Source organism: Protobothrops mucrosquamatus, unplaced genomic scaffold, assembly GCF_001527695.2.
Source record: "Protobothrops mucrosquamatus isolate PMUCROS unplaced genomic scaffold, P.Mucros_1.0 scaffold181, whole genome shotgun sequence".
In the NCBI taxonomy this organism is placed as follows: Eukaryota; Metazoa; Chordata; class Lepidosauria; order Squamata; family Viperidae; genus Protobothrops; species Protobothrops mucrosquamatus.
The window spans coordinates 684514-707077 of record NW_015386540.1 but is presented as its reverse complement, the minus strand read 5'-3'; the positions used below and the strand labels follow the sequence as shown (position 1 = coordinate 707077).

Sequence of the window (22564 nt, the reverse complement as noted above, 5' to 3'; positions counted from 1 at the left end):
ACAAATTGTGGCAAGTTCTTAAAGAGATGGGAGTACTAGACCATCTTATTTGTCTCTTGAGAAACCTATATGCGGGTCAAGAAGCAACAGTGAGAACTGGACACGGAACCACTGATTGGTTCAAAATTGGGAAAGGAGTCCGGCAAGGCTGTATACTGTCGCCCTGCCTATTTAACTTATATGCAGAGCACATCAAGAGAAAGGCAGGACTAGATGAATCAAAAGTTGGAATTAAGATTGCCGGGAGAAATATCAACAACCTAAGATATGCAGATGATACCACTCTAATGGCAGAAAGTGAAGAGGAACTAAAGAGCCTCTTGATGCGGGTGAAGAAGGAGAGTGCAAAAGTTGGCTTGAAACTCAACATTAAGAAAAACAAAATCATGGCATCCGGTCCTCTCAATTCCTGGCAAATAGATGGGGAAGAAATGGAGGTAGTGACAGATTTTATTTTCCTGGGCTCCAAGATCACCTCAGATGGGGACTACAGCCAAGAAATTAAAAGACGCTTGCTCCTGGGGAGGAAAGCTATGGCAAATCTAGACAGCATACTAAAAAGCAGAGACATCACCCTGTCAACAAAAGTGCATAAAGTCAAGGCCATGGTTTCTCAGTTGCAATGTATGGATGTGAAAGTTGGACCATAAGAAAGGCTGAGCGATAAAGAATTGAGGCCTTTGAACTATGGTGCTGGAGAAGACTCCTGCGAGTCCCTTGGACTGCAAGGCGTTCAAACTGGTCAGTCCTAGAAGAGATCAACCCCGACTGCTCTTTAGAAGGCCAGATCCTGAAGTTGAAACTCAAGTATTTTGGCCACCTAATGAGAAGGAAGGACTCCCTGGAGAAGGGCCTAATGCTGGGAAAGATTGAGGGCAAGAGAAGAAGGGGACGACAGAGAATGAGGTGGCTGGATGGAGTCACTGAAGCAGTAGGCATGAGCTTAAATGGACTCCAGAAGATGGTAGAGGACAGGAAGACCTGGAGGAATGTTGTCCATAGGGTCGCGATCGGTCAGACACGACTTCACAATTAACAACAACAACAATAAAATAAAATCCATTCCCTTCTCTCTTTTCCTCTCCACTCAGTTTAAAAAATTATTTTTATATGGCCACCTTTGTTCATGGAATTATTATTGATAAAGAGAGTTTATGAATTTTGTCTTTCTTTTGTTTGGGATTCTGGGTATTTTTCTTTATTTCCAGTTCATTGCCATTTTCAGAACTAGAAATGGCAAAAATAATGTGAGAGCAGCACATGATAAAAAAAAGGTGAGGAGGAAGGATGATGTAGAAGTCTTTTCCCTACTCATTTTATAATCTCCGACAAATGCTTCTGATTGAGTATATAAATGTGTGGACATAAAGATTAAGCTCTTTTTTATTTCTGATTGGTGATGAAAATAGAGCATTAGTCTTACTATCCTTAATAATGTTCCTTTTTATGGAGGCTCCTTTTTAAGGAGTTCCCTTTTAATGAGCCTTCCAAAGGACAGTGAGCCTGCTTGCAGAATGGTGCAAGGTGGCCTGTATAGGAAGTCTGGCCTCACATTGGCTAGGTGTATCTGTCAGAAACTGCACAAAAATGAAAAGGCAGGTTGTGTGCTGCCTGGTGATTGGCTGGGGAGCAGGCCAAAAGATTCCAAGACTCTGTCAGCTTTGCATGCAGCAGTAGGCCTGGTACAGTCAAGGATTCCTGTGCATGGCTGGATGGCAAGCTCCTCTCATTCCCTCTGCTTGCAATCTTCCCCTCTGGCTTCACCATTAGTTTTAGGAAGCCATCAAAGAAGATTGCAGATGGTGATCACATGATTCCCAGGATACTTGCAACCAGTCAGAAGTGCAAACCGTTTGCCAAGCACCCAAAATGTGGTCATGTGACTGCAATGAAATTGGACTATTGTTGATTCAGTTCTAAAATAAAATCCTGTCCATTGGGAGAATAGGAAGAGAGTAGGAAATTATATAAGTGGCAGACTTATTTCTTCCTGTCATAATTAGGGTGATACGCACTTTGGACTTTGTCTTCAATTTTTCACTCTCCTGCCCAGAGGAACAAGCTCATTATCTGCGTGACACTCAGCATCAATGGTGACTATAGAACAATAAAGGAGGTGTTTAATGGAGAAGAATTTCCCTTGTCCTCAGAATACCAAAATAATGACTTGGATAATTGTTTCCTCAAAGAGGAAACAAAGAGGTCTGTTAAAGCTTTAAAGAACTCTGTGCGATAGGACAAAAAAGAAATGAAGAAAAATCAAATGTTACAACAATATTTGAATGAATTAAATATTAAGAGTGTTAGAAGTAAAAAAGAAAGAATATAAAGTTAGTTTATTTGATCAAGATTGAAATAGATATGTTGTTATCTCTGATAATCCTAAATGAACTTTTGCTGATCAGGACTGAACATTGAAGCTTTAAAGATTTGTTTAAAAATGTTTGAAAAGATGGGCTATGGGAAGAAGATGTCATTTGTTGTACTTTAGGAGAAGGTGATACGTTACTAAAATTGTATATGCTTGAAGGGAGAAGTCATGTCTTTATATATATTTTTCTTATTATTTACTATACTCTTTCTTTTCCATTCTATTTGTTTCTTCTTTTCTGCACTTTATATTTTTATTCCTTTTAAATAATAATAATAATAATAATAATAATAATAATAATAATAATAATAATAATAATAATAATAATAATAATAATAATAAAGTTGGAAGGGACCTTGGAGGTCAAATAGTCCAACCCCCTGCTCAGGCAGGAAACCCTATACCATTTCAGACAAATGGCTGTCAAGTCTCTTCTTAAAAACTTCCAGTATTGGAACATTCACAGCTTCTGGAGGCAGGTTGTTCCACTGGTTAATTGTTCTAACTGTCAGGAAGTTTCTCCTTAGTTCTAGGTTGCTTCTCTCCTTGATTAGTTTCCATCCATTGCTTCTTGTCCTGCCTTCAGGCACACTGGAGAATAGCTTGACTCCCTCTTCTTTGTGGCAGCCCCTGAGATATTGGAACACTACTTTTAATAAAATTACTATTTTTTTTAAAAAAAGAATATTCTCTCTCTCTCTCTCTCTCTCTCTCTCTCTCTCTCACACACACACACACACACACACACACACACACACTTTGGTGAAGAAAGCAATCATTTATGGAAAAAGTTAAGGAAGAAGTCTACTTCTTGATTTTCCAGTTTTTGTTCTGATGTTTGCATGTGTTTCTTTTTGTGCAGAAGAGCACAATTATAATATAAGCCCATATCTGTTACCTATAATGCTAGGACTTGAGAGCTTTTTCACCTATCGAAGTCTGACTTTAAATAGAGTGTTGGAAAATAATTGCCTTAGAAAGGGCATGTGCAACATTGGCCACAACACTTGAAAAGTTGTTTCCTTTTCAGATAGTCTCACTTTGGCACATTTGGATTATTATTTTCTTCTTTTATTTGTCTGAGGTTAATCAATATTTGATATCCTAATCTATTACTGGATTTTAGCAGTAGCCTTAACCAGGAAGGGAGTAGAAGCAAAATACATTAACCATCTTTTCTTCTTGTTTTTGCTTGCTTCAGTTGGATTTGCAGCCCAGACAACTTTTGTTTGATCACTCAGTATGCTTTGTTCTGTGATATTTATGTATTTATTTATTTTTACCTTTCCTGCTGCATTGAATGATCAAAAATACCTGGTTTTTATGCCAATGGATTGGTACGAATAGCTCACTGGAATGCATAGGGAGATTGTTAAGTTTGTTTAAGTTTGACAAGATTTGAAGGAAAGAGAAATATGTCCATGTACAGTTAGTCATCAATTTACAACCATTCATTCAATGATAATTCAAAGTTACAGTGATGCTGAACAAAGGGATTGGTTCCTAAAGTTATGGCTGTTATAGCATATCACAGTCATGTGATCAAAATTTGGGCAGTTGGCTGTGCACCCACACCTACAGCCACAAGGATTCTAAGCTTCACCCACTCACCTATCTCTCCCCCAGCTATGCCTTTTTTGATGCCCTGCACTTTATTGTCCCTGCCACCCTAGCTGATCTTTGATGTCTTCTTACTCCTGCAACTAACCATAGATGTCCAACCTGACCCTTTGTGAGGCAGCTATTGGCCACATGAGGTTTACTTCTCCAGTCATGCATGATGGTTTCCTTGTGAGAATTGGGGAAGACGACCTCACATATCTGACAACTTCCTTATGAAGGGCCAGGGTAGGCACATGTTACTGTTAGCAGCAGCAGAATCAAGAAGACATCAGAAGGTCAGCTGGGATGGTTAAGTGAAGCTGAGCAGAGACTTCAGAGTATAAGATGGTAAGGGTAACTGCAGCTGAGACTGGGGTAGCTGAGGTTTCCCAGGCCAGCTCCAGATTTACACTGTGTTGACTAGGAGTTCCTGGGGACTGCAGCTTGGTGCCACACTGTATGACAGCTAGGGCTTTCCAGAGCACTGCTGCTTTGTGTCATGCTTCTTGAGGCACAGTGGCTTTGCACTGCTGGGCTGGGCTGGGGCAGCTGAGGTTTCCAGGGGCCATGGCAGTATAGCAAGCAGGATGCCCCACAAGATAGAGTGCATGGCAGAAATGGGGAGGGGATTAAGGTGATCCAGGGGAGTTACATTACTGAGACTAGGGGTTGGGCTCAGAATGGCTTGGATTGGGCTGGATCCTCAAGTAACAACCAGTGGAATTTGGTGAACTACCTCAACAGGAAATGCCAGGATTGCCATTGCTAAGCAATGTGGTCACAAGATGTTCTGCTTTATGACTGCATCACTTATCGATAGAAATTCCAGTCCCAATTGTGGTCATAAGTTGAGGATGACCTGAATAGGAAGAAGCATGTTCTTATTATGTCTTGAGTATATTTCTTGACACTGTTGTATTTAACATGTTCTAAAGTAAAACCAGCAGGAGAGGAGGGGGGAGTTTGAATGGAAAATCTACACCAGCATCAAATACCATATACTGTATGGCCCGTTTTTAGGAATTTCAATAAAGAGCATAAACCTCTCTGCTTTCTTATTTCCACCATCCATATGAAATAGTCCTGCATAGTTTATGTCTCATGGGATCAAAAGCAACCTTCTCATTATATACTGTGAACTAACACAGTTAGTCTAACAAGGCAATGGTCTTGTAGTTCTGTATCGGGCAGGTTGCAGAACAGTTGATGTTTTCTGCTACCACTGGTAGCCAGGCCTATTTGATATAAGACTCCTATTGCAATTCTGGTATTTTAAATTAAGCAGTATTGAAAGTGGGCTTTCTTGCAACTAGGAGAAATTTCATACTTCTTTGAGCAATGTCTTTTAAGGTACCAAAGATGGAGGTGAGTTTGACAAAACAAATTAAGTATGGGGAGATATTATGGCAGTGACCATAATATAATTTTATCTCTAGCAATTTCACTTTCCTTCTGTGCAATGTTGGAGCAAAAGAGGCTTCAGGTGCAGAAAAGAAAAGAAAAAGAATGGTTGCCAAGACTATTTAACTATAAATTTTCCTTGAAGCCTCTTTTGGTAGGAGTCTTACTTACATATATCATTTTGCAGTCATCTTTAGTGCCATTTCTAAGAAAGCTGGGTGCACAATTGATCAGCTCTCCTATTTTCGCTATCCAATTTACAGTTCTTTATGGAGAAACATTAATGTTAATGATTTATCAAGGCCCAGATTGCAACTTGGTAATTCATGCAAACTATCAATATCGGCAGAATGATGTTATGACCAGCTATACCCTGGACCCTTGGGAAGATCCACATGGTTTATTTTCTTTTGCTGAGGGCAAAAAAGAAACATGGTGTTATACTCTATAGTAATATTGATCAGTGCTCATGTAAATCTGAGATATTTGGCAAGATTCCTCAGCTATATTGTATTTCAAATGTCTAGCTCTGATTTCTATCTCAGATTTTTTTTTCAAAAATTGGAACTTAAATTTTCAATTTCATTAGAGAGGTAGTTACTGGTAGAGTCCATACTTAAACCCAAGAAGCTGTTTGAAGTATGATGCTTTGTAGTTCAATCATAAATAAATAAGAGATATGCAGGTTCCTAATCAAGCGGCAAAGGTTTACACTGTGTATTCAAAGGGTAGGAGGCGAGAATTAAGAATTAATTAAGATCAAACCACTACACTTGTTAAAACTCAGGTCCTTTTATTAAAATGCATTATTCCCATTTAACAATTTCCAGCCTGGGTTGTTTTTATGTGCATGTGTATAATCACTTCTAATTAGAAGTAATGCCTCAAAACACTGCCTCGGAGCAGCTTGATGCAATGTTCTGAAACATGATGCCAGGTGCAGTTCACCAGATCATCATGGATCACCAGGTAGTTTATAGTCACCCTCATTTCACTTCCCTTATTTCTACAGATTGCATGTTCCTGACCTTTATGTGAATTAGAATTCAATTCAAAATCCACACTTTTCTGTATGTATTATTATTTGCAATATATGTGCACGTGTTTATTCAAAATGTGTTTAAAATATGTATTTTAAAGATAGACAAAGAAAAATCTTTCGAGCATTCTTTTTAATCCATTTTGTGTATCAATATGGAAATGGGAAAAATTAGTCCAGAAAATAAGAAACCAAATCTGATAAATCTGCAGTCTTCAAGATAACAGAATAGCAGAATAAAAGAGTTGGAAGGGAGCTTGGAGGTCTTCTAGTCCATCCCCCTGCTCAAGCAGGAGACCCTATACCATTCCAGACAAATGGCTGTCCAGCCTCTTCTTAAAATCACCCACAATTTCTAAAGTCAAGCCATTCCACTGGTTAATTGTTCTCACTGTTAGGAAGTTTCTCCTTAGTTCTAGGTTGCTTCTCTCCTTGATTAGTTTCCATTCATTGTTTCTTGTCTTGCCTTCTGGTGCTTTGGAAGAGAAGTTGACCCTCTCTTCTTTGTGGCAGCCCCTCAAGTATTGGAACACTGCTATCATGTCACCCCAGTCCTTCTTTTCACTAGACTAGGCAAACCCAATTCCTGCAATTGTTCTTCATATTATTAGCCTCCAGCCCCCTAACCATCTTTGTTGCTGTTTTCTGCACTTTCCAGAGTCTCTATATGTTTTTTATGATATATGACCAAAACCAGATGCAGTATTCTAAGTGTGGTCTTACTAAGGCTTTATAAAATGGTACTAATACTTCACATGATTTTGATTCTATTCCTCTGTTAATGCAATCTAGGATTGTGTTGACATTTCTGACTGCTGCCATACACTGCTGGCTCATATTTAAATGATTGTTCACTATGACTCCAAGACCCTTCTCAGAGTTACTACTATTGGAACAGGTCCCACCTATTCTATATCTGTGTATTTGTTTTTTCTTGCCTAAATGTAGAGCTTTACTTTTCTCACCATTGAATTTCATTTTGTTAGATAGGGCCCAGTGTTCAAGTCTGTCGAGATCTTCTGTATCTTGAGTCTATCTTCTGGAGTGCTGGCTGTTCCTGCCATCTTGGTGTTGTCTGCAAATTTGATAAGTTCCTGTTCTATTCCCTATATATTGTCAGCTTTAGAATGAGCATGGCTGCAGCCATTTTTTCCTTCTCATTTCTAGTTGACACATAGCATGGAGGGAGGGGGGTTGCCAGATGATGTGCTAGACAAAATAGACTTTCTCTCTTGGACTTTCTCTCATGGGAACCAAGGTCATCGGCTGCTCCCAAGACTGCGGGCTGGGTATTTCATGAAAGGCCCGCCAACAAGCTGAATGGGGAAACATAGTTCTTGCATAGCTTTAGGGGTGGAATTTCTTAACTTTGTATTGGGGAATTGTTATGCATCTCTTCAGACTTGGTTTCACTTTTGAAGTGCCGATACTCTGTATCAATAAACATGTTCTTTGAGGAATTTGCAAGCCTCAGAGTTCTGCTTTATTTGTCTCTGTCGATCGGAACAAAGACATATATTTTTATATATGTCTGTGTACATGCTATACTGAGTAGAGGTTTAGACAAAATGGCACCTATTGTCCCTTGTTTGATTTTATAAAGCTAATAATTCTCCAATCAAAATTCAGTTAAAATTGTAAAATCTGGAACTGATATTTAGAATGGGCTTTAATAAGATCTCAAAATTTTCAAGACTGTCTTAGAGTAATCGGGATATTTATAATAAACTCATGGGATCCAAATATCTTTAGTATTAGATAACCTAAAAATAGTCCTAGCATTGGGCTACTAGAGTTCATTTCCTCAAGCAGCAGACATCAGCAGTTCTTTTTTTTTTTTAATCGCAATTTTCATGGGAAAAGATTTGGTCCGTAAACTGTCTAAATAATTCATTTATTACATGAGAAAGAAGATATTATAAGAGGGCCATTAACTGTCTCAAATCAGTGGCTATGATCATTCAGAGCCATAAAAAGCACATTTGAAGCACTTCATCTGTTTTCCAGGCAGAGATCCCATTATAAAAAAAGAGTAATAATGCAATGTAATAATTGTAAAGATATAAAAGGATTTAGTACTTGAGTGATAGAATCAGTATTTTTCTTGTCGTCGATGTTTATTTCTCTCTGTTTAATGCCTTTAAAATGTGAAATATTCCTCATTTCAGTATCTTTTGCTGTGATTTGTATCTGCAGTACAATCACACTGTTTAAATGTCACTAAACATAGGATAAATTTGAACTCACAAGAAGGCATAGAAGGAATGCTTTCTATGGTTATGTGCAAAAGAAAACAGGGTGGTTGGGTGAATGTGTTTAGTGTATATGTGTTAGGTAAGAGAATGGAAATATATGGAAATATTGTGTGTATCACATGTAGAGCTAGAGACAAATTGCCTGTTGAAATACTTTTAAAAGAATTCTGAGTTAGAGAGTTTTTCTAAATTTCTCCAGAGGAGGAGAAGTTCTCCAATAGTTTCTCATAGGAGAGTATCCACTTATCAATAGCAGTATTTTCATTGTTTCTGAGGTTGCTTAAAGTGTCTTCGCTCATGATTTAATGGAAATATGGGAGATCTCTTGGGTTCTACATAGCTGGTGAGCTAACTATAGAGTGAAAACCAGAGTACTGGAATAACAAGCAGTGGAAAAATATAGGAGTCTCTTTTCTCAAGAGGATGGTGGTGATGATGATGATGATGATGATGATGATGATGATGATGATTGTAAGAGATAGAGTATAAATGAAAGGAGATATGAATGTGACCATACTTAATGTGAGTAGTGAGCCATGGCGAGAGTTACAGCAAGAACTTAGCAGTTCTGGAATTGAACTATTGAATTTTCTCAGAGTCAAGAAGGAGCAAGAGTGCTCATGATTATGGCCTCAGTGAATTCAAGGAACATGCTTAACAACTTTCAAAGAAAAATGTTTGCTTGAATTGGGACTTCCATAGGTACAGTAGGTTCATCATCTGAAGTGCTATCTTCGAAGCTAGTAAAAAAGGAATGCTATTCCTAGCTCCCAAATATTACACAATTCTACTTCACTGATTGTTAATGTTAGATCTGCAGGGGGAAATATTCAGGGACATTTTCACAGTGAAAGTACAGCTCTTGCTGAGTTGCTGTCTGCAGAAAAAAAGGCCACTACCAATTTCTACAGTCCTTGGCCTACCTCGTCCATTTTCTTCCTTCTAAGTAAATGAGCTGTGGCAGCAGGAAAGACAAGGCATATTTGCCTTCACTTACCTTTCCTTTTCATGTTTTGCCAAAGGGAGCTAAATATACTGTTTTAAAATATGGACATTTTTGTCTGTGTGTTTTCTTAGAAAGTATTTTGCCTCATCATTTTACCCTTTTAATGCATCTGCCATTAAAAATTCTAAAGGACAGAAACAAATTCATTGATCATTGGTGTTATCACAGTGATGTTAACTCATAGCAACTATACAGAGATATTTTTCTGTATGAAAACTGTCCCTAACCTTGTTTTCAGGTCTTCAAGGGTGCACTCATATTCCTGTAACTGAGTCCATCCACTTTGCTGCTCTTCGTTCTCATCTCCTCTTTCCTTCCATCTTCCCTAGAGAACTTGGTTGCATCATGTAGAGTAAAAGAATCCATTTCTTTCACATTACTTTCAATTATGCTTCTCCAAGCCAGAAGACAAAATAAGTAGGCAGGCACAAATTGTACTTCTACTTATGTGATGGTTTTCTTTATGTTCCTTTTTTAAAATCATTTTCTTAGCCATTTTTTTCCCTCTAGGCACTGCTACCTTACCTACTTAGCAATATCATGCAACACATTTGGCTTTTTTTCTTTTAACCTGCCTGCCAGGCACAAAGCAACTAGGGTGCTCATTACTGATCCTTCTGCTTGGACATATGAATAGCCCCTGGCTGCCTATAAAAGGGGATGGTGCTTCTTAACTACATGAATAACATTAAAACAAGGCACAACAGTATCCCTTGGGTGTCTGTAGCAAGCTGAAATTTCAACAAAATGAGAAAAAAGTACTTTGTGACTTGCACATAACATTGTAACACAAGTACAAAAAGAACAGTGTTTGTACTTCACAATGCACATTTTGTCATTTGCCATCCTTGGAACATGCATAGAGAATGTGCATATCAAAATTGTAGAAAATATCCCAACCAATATAATTTCTACATCTTAAATAAATCCTAGAAATTTAGTATCTTGTGCCTTACTTAGTATCAGTAAGGCACAAGAACATGCATAGACTATATTAACACCAAACTCTAAAAACCACTCTACATCAACATTGTTTTGGAAATCTGTGCCTTTATAATATAAGCAGCATCAGCAACATCTGTATGAGGAACCAAATGTGCACATACATATACCTTTGCATTAATGCCTGCCAAATAAAGTACTACATATATAAAATCCATCTTCTAGATTAATTCATTCTTAGTTAATTAAGATCAAATGGTTGTAACTTACCAGGCAGACAGGTAGAGCACTTCCCCATGTGACCAAGTGCTTTAATGCAGTTTTGCCTTCAACACTTCACAATCAGAATCTAAATCTTATTTGCAGCAAAGACATACTTTATACTGATTAGATTGGGAAAAAAGTTCGAGAAAGGCTTATCAAATCACAACTCACAAAACAATAGGTCAGTTGCAGGTCAGAACTTTCAAAACAGCCAAGTTCTTTTCCAGGATGAGATTCAAAATGATCATTTTGAATTGTAATGTTTTGAAGTCAAATTCTTACATTTTCTTGATTAGAAGAAAAAAACAACAGTGATACATTTGATCAGTACACCCCATCTGGCCATCAACTTTAGATTTGTTTTTCATGTATTTTTACATGACAAGTATATTTTGAGCTGCTTAGATTTTCTCACCAAAAGGGAAGATATTCTCCTTTATTCTTAATATTGAAGGAACATAATAGAGTTCCAGGACTTCTTTGGTTCATTAAAGTAGCTTTTCTGTAATTAAATTTGATTTTGGATCAAATTCCAGAAAGAAAAGACCAAAACAGAACACTGCTTCTTAGATCCTATCTCTGTTTATACGGTTTTTTACATGCAAATTTTAATGAAATTTCCATATAACGGTAACTATATTGAATAGCTTTAAATGATAACTGAACTATCAGTTGTAGAACATCTTACAGTCTTTCAGTGATAGTTCTTGACTGTATAACTAAGTTTCTTTTAAAACACATTACAAAGAGAGAGATTTGATGTTAAACAATCTTGATATTGAATTGTATTATAAATACCAATGTACTCTAAATACAGAAGCAGTGGATGTATTAACATAATTTTTGGTTGAGGGTTTTTAAAGTTCTCTTCAAAGTTTAATACTATGCTTTACAATAAAATGTGGTGCCATTCATATATGCCTAAAATTTTAGCCTTGTGAGAGCCCAACACAAGTGAAAAATCCTTGTGAATTTTGAATCCCTGATTTCAATTAGGGTGGACCTTTGTGCAAAGATGGTATAGGAGGATGGCAAGAATACATCTATTCAAAGGTAGCAGGTTCCGCTGTAGTGACTTGCTGCACAGTTTGTTATTAAGACATTCAAAAACATCCTCTGAAATGCTCAGCTTTCTTAAAGAATTGTCAGATTTCTTTAAAAATTAGATATTTGGGTTGAAATTTACTTCTGAAACATACATTTATCTGATCTTATATAGGCTGAGAAAGAGCCCTCCACTTGATAATGCTTTGAGCACTGAGAACTGAGGTAATGTTTTGGCTCACAGTGTCGATGAAAGGGAATATATCCTTAAGTAACCTGGAGATACTCCCTTTTTTCAGGCATTGCAGCTGTAATGCAGAAAGTTACAAAGAGTTAGTTGTCCAGACAGAATGGGGACATTACACCCTCATAATAACACCAATTTTATTCCTACCTTTCTAGTTCAGTGCTGGAGAAGTGATAACAGGACTCAAATCATAGGAGACTTCTATTTACACTCTTCTAGTATAGTCAATGGGGTCGCGATGGGTCGGACACGACTTTGCAATTAACAACAACAAAGTATAGTCAATCTGATTGGCTATATAACAGAATTGTCATCTTGTTCAGTATATAATTACTAAATGGTTAATATGGCTACAGTTCTAGCACATGCTTAAAGGACTGACCATAGAATGGCTATATTGATACACAGTTTTGCATTGTCAGAATCATATGGTGACAAATAAATGAAAACTGTGCCAGAGAAACATAGAGAAAGTTTCCATGCCTTCTGCTCTCTTGCATTCATGTGCATTTTTAATCTTCCTGTGATGTTCAATATTGTCCTTTGTGTTGCTAGTTTTTTGAAGTAGAGAATTCTGCCACATAAAAACATGTAAATGCATCTAGTTACTATAATTTGCATGCACCTGCTTAATTTTTTAAAGGTGTTTTGCTTCTTTTTCTCTGTTTATAAAATGTTATATAGGAGCAAGTAGAAGCAAGTAGGAAAGATATGGATGAATACTGAAATAAAAGAGCATCATCAAAATTGAATGGATTTCAAAGCATTTGATTTTGGAGCAGAAAAAGTTGAATAAAGTATATGTACTTTATAGTCACATGCCTCTGGGGAAGTTCTTAAATATTTAATAATTTGTGAAAAGAGGTGATTGCTTACAGTGCCAGAGCAATTACATTTTTTGTTTGTTTGTTTTACTTTTTCTGATGAATATGAATAGCAGAGTAAGAGGGTGATTAAAACACATGAATTGCACAATTTGTCACTTCAGTTGCTGAAACAGTTTAGAAGAATCCACAATCTCTAACATTTTTGCTTTGGAATTTGTTTACTTAGAAAAAAATTAGTCTTGTTTTTGCTGTCATCTTTCTTAAACATGTTTTAAAATGTCTTTTCTTTTAAATTATTTTTTCCCCTCATGGAGGAAGAATGGGTGACCCCCTACTCCAACCTACCCCCAGTAATATTATATTCCAGGTCAATAAAAATCCTCATAAACTCCTTAGGCTCTATGCAGTTATTCTCAAATTAAATCCCAAGGCAAGATAGTGATTCTGAACTTAGCCAGTCTCCCTGGGGATAATTCTAGCTGTACTCTGTGGTTGCAGTTTGTATGTGATAAGGAAGTCTATGCAATCCACTCAACAAATCTACAGTGTTATGTTTAACTAAGAGATATAGTCAAATATGCACATCCCCATCTTCAGCCTAATCTTACAATTAAGGCTGCTAGTAGGAAGCATTGAAGTTGTTAATGCTTCTTTGAGGAAGTTTTTCAACATAGATCCAGTAGTGGGATTCAAATATATGAACAACCGGTTCTCTGGGTGGCTGCTGCTTCCGGAAGTCCATTCTGGGCCTGGGCAACAAAAAATTAGCTACCGGTTCTGCCAAAGTGGTGTGCATCGGCTGAATCCCACCACTGCATAGATCTGAAATCTAGTATGAAAAGTGATACAAGATTGTATAATTAAAAAAACAGATCAGGAGGATGCAAAAAATTGTATTGAGAAATTGAGAAATTATTCTCAAATAAGTGATTTTCTACTTGTTTTTAAACCTAGGAGCTTTTCAAAAGACGCAGCAGTTACTGTATATTTATTTATCTAGTTGTTCTACTATTAACTATTATTATTACTGCTAGTACTATTACTTTCTGCTTTTTTCTTTTCACTTTTCAATATTGCTTCAGAAAAAGAGCATTTTGTTTATCTTTGATGGAAACAAAATCAATAATTACTTTAGTCTATATTTTAAATGAACAAACTACTCATTAAGCAGTAAACTACTCATTAAGCAGTAAACTACTCATTAAGCAGTAAATTCCCAGTTATGAGTCCTTTTCCATAATAATTAAAATAGATAAGAATATTTGGAGTGAATTGTTGCTTGAAAGACATGGTAGTGCTTTGAATAGATAAAACTACTTAATTGCCAATAATACTACTACAATTTTATGTGAAGTGGGTCTTATTAAAGCTGAAATCAGTTTGTCCTTCTGATATTTCAGATTAGGGGCTGTTCTTTCCTTAGTTCAGGTGGTTGGTAAATTTCTATTTGCTACATTGAATAATATCTATAATAACTCCATCTTCTAGCTGTCATATAAAGCAGTATCTGCCTCATCAATATTATTCAACACAAGACTATACTACAATGAAATACTGATTGAGAATTCTAAAGTTGATCATTCTGTTGGTTCCTGGATTTTATTTGGGATATTGCAATTCTAGGATTATTCCCACAGAGACGTAGTGAAAAGTCAATTTGAGCAGATTTCTTTAACAGTGCTCATGTAATTTCTTCCCTTACCCTTCAGGGATCTCTTCTATAAGGAAGCTGACAATAGTAGAAGGGATGAAAATTGTATAGGACTTTTGAGGAAGATCAATGTTACCTATGCTATTCTTCTGAAGGTTAAATCTGAGAAGAAAGTATCCTTTCAAAGAGTAAACTAGCTAAAACACTGCAACTCAATGTGTAGAGTAATTTTTTAAAATAACTACTAATATCTTCTATTATTTCTGACTTTTCTTACAGCATCAAGGAAAAATTGGTGTTAAATTTAATGTTGGAACAGATGATATCGCAATTGAAGAAGTCAACGCAATCATTAATGATGGGAAATACCATGTAGTACGTTTTACAAGAAGTGGTGGTAATGCCACATTACAGGTGGACAACTGGCCGGTTATAGAACGCTACCCAGCAGGTGAGAACGTAAATACAATCTGATGGATTTGTGGAATTACAGGGACTTAAAAGGTTGTTTTTCTTGCATAGGTATATAAGATCTTTTCTTCTTCAAGATGCCTAATTGTTCTTTTCTGCCATTACAAAAATATTTTACCAATTGTTAAAATAGAAATTTTTGAGTTTTTATTTCATAACATTGGACAGATGAATAAAATCAAGGAGTAAAGATGTCAAAATTCTTTGAAACCAAGTTTTAAATAACAATAACAAGGTGTTAATGTATTGGTTTGCTTAGATAATGCAAAGGCTTTGACAAAAATAGCTTAATACGTTGAAAAAACATTTTAAAAAACTGGAATTAAAATAAGTACTGTAAAATGGTACTTATTTTATAAATTACTATTAAGCAGAAATTGTGAAGTAGCAAAATATATTACAGCACTAATTTAAAGAAAAATGGGATTAATTTTATAAACATTTGCTAGTTGTGGTTCACCAGCTGCTTATTTTAAGCTGTTTCATCAAAACCTGTCCAATATATGGTTTGTTGCCCCCAAAATAATTTTTTGTTTCTCATTAGCTGAGCTGTTCTATGATCTCAGCAGATCATGAATTATATTAAATATTTTTAATTGGCCAAGCCAACAAACAGCCTTGTGCCTTGCACAAAACCACAAAGTTGTACGCTGAATCATATGAAAATGACGTGACTATCCTGCAATGTCATAAATTGGAAAAAATGAATTTTAGGAGGAATAGATAAAAAAATGTACATATTTTATGTAGTGTCTAAAATAACAATACTTGATGCAAAATGAAAATAAAGAAAGCTTGAGTGAGTTAAAATATAATGGATTCATTTCAGGCATTTCTACAATTCTTTTTATAATCAGGATGCTCTGATGTCACTGAGAGATTTGAACAAGATGAAACTAAAGTTCCGTTTCAACATTTTATAGCAAAGGAATCATGCTTTGTGGTCTTACAGCCCAGTTTGGGCTGGACATTGCCATTTGTGACTTCCAGTCATATGTGATAAGAGTCTATAATAAAGGAAAATTTGCTACTTCACCTGTCTTCTATACTCTGAGACCAATTAGCAAGTTGATGATTTTTTTCTGGTACTAATGTCAGTTTCCAATTAATAAGCTGTGATCCTTTGAATTAATGAGTGGCAAGAATGGAGTCTTGTGTAGAATTTTGAAGTTTTCCTGTATTTAGAATAATAACAATGGAACTTCTACTTATCTTTAAAATCAGCATCTGAGCCCCAATTTTTGGTTCTCTGGTAAAGGATGTGAGTTTAAGAAGACATTATCCAGGGAAGCATTTCCTTTGCCAGTCCTTTTTGTGAAACATTCTTACCATAAGTTGTTGGCTGGCCTTCATGACAATTAAAAGAGTATATTCTTGACTATACTTGCTTAATTTTAGTATCTGTAGATTTACTTATGTTTTTATCTCCTGCTATTAGTTTATTATCTTATTTGTTATCTTCATTTCTTATATACTGCATGCAATTTGGGGAGGGAGGTTGAGCTTTTTAAAATTAAACTTTCAGTCTGCTTTGATTTTTAATGCTCAAAAGCAAGCTTAAATCTGTAGAACAATAAATAGCTCTATGCTGCAGAATCCTTAGGCATTTGGATTTAACACTAAGTCAGTTCCTCCCCCAGAAAAAGAAAACTCTGGAAACGTTTCATAAAATGTTAAACGAGTGTTCACAATCTTTCTGTTGATTTTAATAGTTCTTTGTACATTACAGCAGGGCCTAATTAAAGCCACAGTTTTAGTCATAACTCAGAATTCCCTTGTGCATCTTCTTGCTCAGCTCAGGCCAGTTGTTCTCAATCTTTAATTTTCTTTAAGCTTTTATCAATATCATTATGGTGCCTTTGTAATGGAACAGCAAAAATTGGTGTTTTGTTTTGTTTTTGCACTTTGTCTTGATTTAACTCTGCCATTATAGCACCTGTTTTGTTTTTGTGTTTCTTGCCTAATCTATAAGCCACATTTTGCATCCGGACCCCTTTCAGTCAGGTTTCAGGCCCACATTTTGCATCCGGACCCCTTTCAGTCAGGTTTCAGTCAGGTTTCAGGCCCCCAGATATGGGACCAAAACTCCATTGGTCACATCCATCCTTGGTCTTCTTGATCTGTCAGTGGCTTTCAATTCCATCAATCATGGCGTCCTTTTAGGTCGACTTAAGGAGTTGGGGGTGAGTAGTACAGTTTTGTGCTGGTTCACCTCCATCCTCCAAGGCTGGTCCCAATCAATGTTAATAGGTCCAGCTCACAGCCCCTCCTTTGTGGGCTGCCACAGGGCCCAGGGCTCTCTCTGCTCCTTTTTAACGTCTACATGAAACTGCTTGGCAAGGTCATCCATCACCATGAGACAAGGTATCACCAATAAGCTGATGATACCCTGCTATATATTTCCATCCTGGGTGAAGAGGATGGATGAGTGGGCATCCTTTCACAGTGCCAGGAGGCTGTGGGAGTCTAGATTGGAAACAACACACTTCAACTGAACTCTAGCAAGACATAGTGGCTGTGGATAGGCCCTATGTATTTAGGAATGTTGGTCCTATATAGGGTTGCACTACCTCAGACCCGGTACCTAACTTGAGGGGATCCTCTTGGATTCACAGCTTACTTTATATATATAAAGTAAGCTACTCCCAGAAGCAGGAAAGTGAAGACACCAGCCTGAAGATGACGAATGTGACTTCGTCGAAACGTCACCAAGACGCTTCTAATTCTACGCGGGAGAAAACCCGAATAACTAAAGACCTACATATATATATATACGTATATATATATACGTATATATATATACTTCTAATTCTACGCGGGAGAAAACCCGAATAACTAAAGACCTATATACAAACACCCACGAAAACCTCAGAAAACAAATATACATATATACATATACATATACGTCCTTGATAGCTGCAATATATATATATATAAATTAAAAGAAAAGCGAACACCAGGATAAAATAACCAGACCATTTAATGCAAACAAGCCTGTAAATAAAAAGTCACTAAGCTTTCATCCCGCCAAACTGCCGCCATCATCTGAGTTGGAATAAAAGGAGATCTGGGAGCCGATTTATGTAACCGCCTGCCTCTGCGCCTGGCTTCTCAAGTACATCACAGGCCCATTAATTATGCTTGACCATAATGCGTCGAGTTGCTCCGGACCTGGCAACCTGCCCATGGCCCCGATGGTTGTCTTCCAACTCTGATGACGGTGGCAGTTTGGCCGGATGAAAGCTTAGTGACTTTTTATTTACAGGCTTGTTTGCATTAAACTATCTGGTTATTTTATCCTGGTGTTCGCTTTTCTTTTAATTTGTATTATGATGCCCAGGATTCGCATTTTTAGTATTATTAAGTATTTTAGTATTATTAAGGATATATATATATATATGAACAACATGAACAACTTTCGCAGGTGTGGACCCACATGGCCAATTTTGGCCACAGGTTCGATCTTGCCAATGCACAAACTATGTCTAGGGATACCACCAAGGGAGGCCACCTACTCAAGGAGGCCTGGCTCTCCGATGGGAACTCCATAAACTGCCACATAGAACTCTGCCCAGCATACCAAACGCTGAGCACATGGGAAAGACAACATCACAATTCCCAATGAAGGCAACCTATCGACCCGTTGCAAGGGCGGAGAGATGCAACGATGGAGGGAACAACTTGCCAATGAAACAATGGATTGACAACACACCCCACAGGTGGAACAGAAGAAGGGACACGAGAAATGTACCCCACAGACACCCTAAGTACATGCACCCCAATCCACCTCACAACGATAGGAGAAAGCGAGATAGAAGTGATGCCACATCCTATTGGTGACCTCGTAACGGGTGCCTGTGAGCGATTGATAGTAGATCACCCCTTGGGAGCTTGCACGTGAGCAAGAAAAGCAAGAGAGTTGTCAAATGGTGGAGCAGAATTCAATGCGCACCTTGCAGACAACCTAATGATGGAGGCGCGAGGATCGCGAGTGGTGGGAAAGAGAAAGGAGGATGAGAGTGAGCGGCTGGAAGGAGATCTCCAATACACCCGGGTGTACCCCCCCAAAAGGAACAGCACTCCCAAACAGAAGAGCAGATGCAGAGACATGCTTGTTGGAGGCTTCCTGGATGAACACCCGGACCCGCCTGACAGACCAGCCCGTGAACGCCTGCACAGGAGTGACAGGACGAAAAAGCAAGAAGACTGCGCTGAACGCACAACCTGCTGACAGCCCCACAAGGGAAGAACAGACATGCCCCTGGATAGAAGTGAGGGAGGAGAACGAGCGAAAGTGCTTGGCACAATGTGACAGCTGGATGCATACGAGGAAAGCAATTAGGGGGAGAAAGGGGGAAGAGAGAACAACAACTTCGGAAACCAATGCTGTAGCAGCAGACAGCTGGATGCATACGAGGAGAGCGATAGGGGGGAGAAAGGGGGAGGGAGAACAGCAACTTCAGAAACCAACGGGGTGGCAGCAGACAGCTGGATGCATACGAGGAAAGTGATTGGAGGGAGGAAAGGGGAAAAGGGAAAAGCAGTTTTGGAAACTACCAAGGGAGCAGCAAACGCGTGCCCTTTAAAAACAAAACAATTAGAGACATCAAGTGGACCAATGATTAGGTCGAAAAGCCGGGCGCAAAGCCAGCCGGTAACATAAAGAGAACTCCCATTAACTTGCTTTTATGCTCTGATGATGTCGGCAGTGCTGGCCGACGAAAGCTCAGCATTTATATTAAACAGCTTTTAGTTTGATATTATCCTGGTGTTCAAAAAAAATTTTTTGGGAGTGGTTTATGGTTTGTTTGTATATGCAAGCAGTGGCCTTCAAATGGCAATGGTGATTATGTGGTCTGTACTAAATGCCTTGAGCTGACACAGAAAATTCTAAATGTTTCCCACTGCATTACAGTAGAATTCTGCTGTTATCTATTCTTCCTTTCCCTTCCTAAACTATTCACAGTTAACTTCATGGCCAACATTTCCATGGATTGTTGCGGTTTTTTGACCCATTTGTCAGTGATTTCCCTCCCCCCCCCTTTAAAAAACAAAACAAAACTGCACTGCACTGCTGCTACCAGGGGGGAAAATGTGGAATTGATTCTCATATGGGCAAGTTCCTGTTTCTGGATTGTCCTTAGTTGAGAAAATTGTGATTGCTCCATTAGGGCAAAGCTGTTGAGAGAAAACAGCTGTTTCACGTTTGGATCAGTGGCTGAAGCCAATTTCCTTTTATCCCCTTTTTTCTTGTATTTCCAGGCAGTCTTTTTACAGGGATGTTTGAAATTCAGTAAAGAGTACTGTGGTACTATTTCATATTCTGAGCACTCAACTGAGAAACTCAGAACTTAGATCAGGCTTCTCCAAACTGGATTTTCTTGTAATTTTTTAATGTCCCTGACTTCCATAAACTCCAGCAAACCTGACTAGTGGTCAGGAATAAAGGGAGTTTTAGTTAAACCCTCTGGTGGATCTAAGTTAGAGAAAGCTACATATTAAGCCTTGAAAGAGAAAAGTTTGTGTCTCTGAAGCCAGTCAGGTATTTGTTTTTGAATGAATGAATGAATGAATGAATGAATGAATGAATGAATGAATGAGAGTCACATTGACAAGGAATTCTATTACACAAATACTGCAGAGCAGATCTGATATTTTTCCTTACATTTCTATAATGCTTTCCTAATCCATTGTATACTTTTTTAAGCGGCTAAGGGGCTCTTCTGTTTTTGGCTATGAATTATCTCTAGCTACTTCTGCTATCTAGAACCAGCTTTGTTTCAGAGCCCCCCAATTCCTCTCCATTAAATCATAATTGTTCCAGGTAGGCCAAACTTATCTAGCCTATCATTATCTGCTGCAATATTTTAAACCAAGCTATGAATTTTAGAAATATAATTAATGCTTATTAACATGACCACAGTGTGTTTTAGGTGCCTGTTTAGAAAACACACTTGCTTTTTAACTTATCTACTGAACCTGCATCTGGATTTAATTAAACATTCACAAGATCATCAGGTTAATTAAGAAGTCTTCATCTGAACTATGCAATTGATCCCTTCTTCTTTGAGATGGAAGAAATCAGTTTGACTTCCTATGATACTTCAGCCTGATTAATTCTCTGTCCAGGCAAGCAACCTAGATGTTTTCACTTGCTTGTCCATTTAAAACTCTTTGTTACTAGTACAAATTAAATAATTCAGAAAAGTTTGGTTTTCATTATGCACAGGTTTTGATTTGTCTGTATGTGTGTATTTTTCCTTCTGAATTGTATTACCACATTTGTTTGTTATTTTTAATTAATTGTCACTCATTTTTCCTTAACAAGAGAAAGTCTTCTGCATAATTCAAATGGGAATAAGAAAATCATATATACCAGAGGTCCCCAACCTTTTGGGTACTAGGGACGGTTCCGTGGAGAAAAGTTTTTCCACGGACTGGAGAGTGGATGGGTTTGTGTGCTGCCTGCATCCCGCAGGTGGGGCTTTGCTTGTTTGTACGGACCGGTTGTTGGCATGCTGTGGCCCGGTATCAGTCCAACATATCTAATCCTCCTTCTTCCTCCTATTTTCCCCACAACAGCTCTATGAGGTGAATTGGACTGAGAGTGATTGGCCCAAAGTAACCCAGCTGGTTTTTTATGTCTAAGGCAAGACTAGAACTCAAGCCTCCTGGTTTCTAGCTTGGAGCCTTAACCACTAGACCGAACTGTTTCTGATATATTTCATACAAATAAGAGAAAATATTGATTTAATATTTGATTTAATATTGTTGATTTAATATTGACTGCATAAAAAAAAGAGAGAGAGAGAATGTTTTTGGTGTGTTTGTGTGTGTGTATGTGTGATTATGATTATTCCAACTATCCATCATTTCAGTGCTAAGGAAAAGTAAAGTTAAGATCTGTAATTTGGACCACGTAATTGACAATACTTTTTTTTCTTACTATTCCACTAAGAGTTAAAAGTGATACCAGCCATCACTTCAGATTTTTTGAGATCTTTTAATCTCCTTTGACTGTGGAGCCTTTTTTTTCTTTCTCAAGCAATAACAAATCCATAATCTTATCTCATCAATGGTTTTAATATTTCTCAAGTCTATATTTTGTTTTCTTGTTTTAATTAGACAAATAAATAAATATTAATTTGTGATTTTTTTATATATTTGTGAGCTTTCTCTTTTGCCCTTTTCATCTTTAAGAGAAAACTTTTAATGAAATGTGTGATGCACTTACTAATATTTCATTGACAGTTTCAGCATCATTTAACACACTGACACAGCACTAGAGGATGTCACATGCGCTGTGCTTTTGAGAGATGATATAAAGAAGGATCTTGACAATACCTGGGAAGATTCTGGAAAAGATAATCAAGCAATGAATCAGCGAACACCTAGAGGCAAACAAAGTGATTACCAAAAGCCAACATGGGTTTGTCAAAAAATG

General features: G+C 37.5%; 1 protein-coding gene across 18 annotated transcripts in view; it reads left to right on the top strand.

Annotated features, from left to right (window-relative positions):
* NRXN1 (neurexin 1) overlaps positions 1-22564 on the top strand; it is an 846948-nt gene that overhangs the window by 681157 nt on the left and 143227 nt on the right. For all 18 annotated transcript variants that reach the window (XM_029283682.1, XM_029283681.1, XM_029283678.1 and 15 more), the window contains one exon: positions 14929-15100. In XM_029283682.1, coding sequence (XP_029139515.1) covers positions 14929-15100 — 172 coding nt within the window. The remainder of the gene's footprint in view (positions 1-14928; positions 15101-22564) is intronic.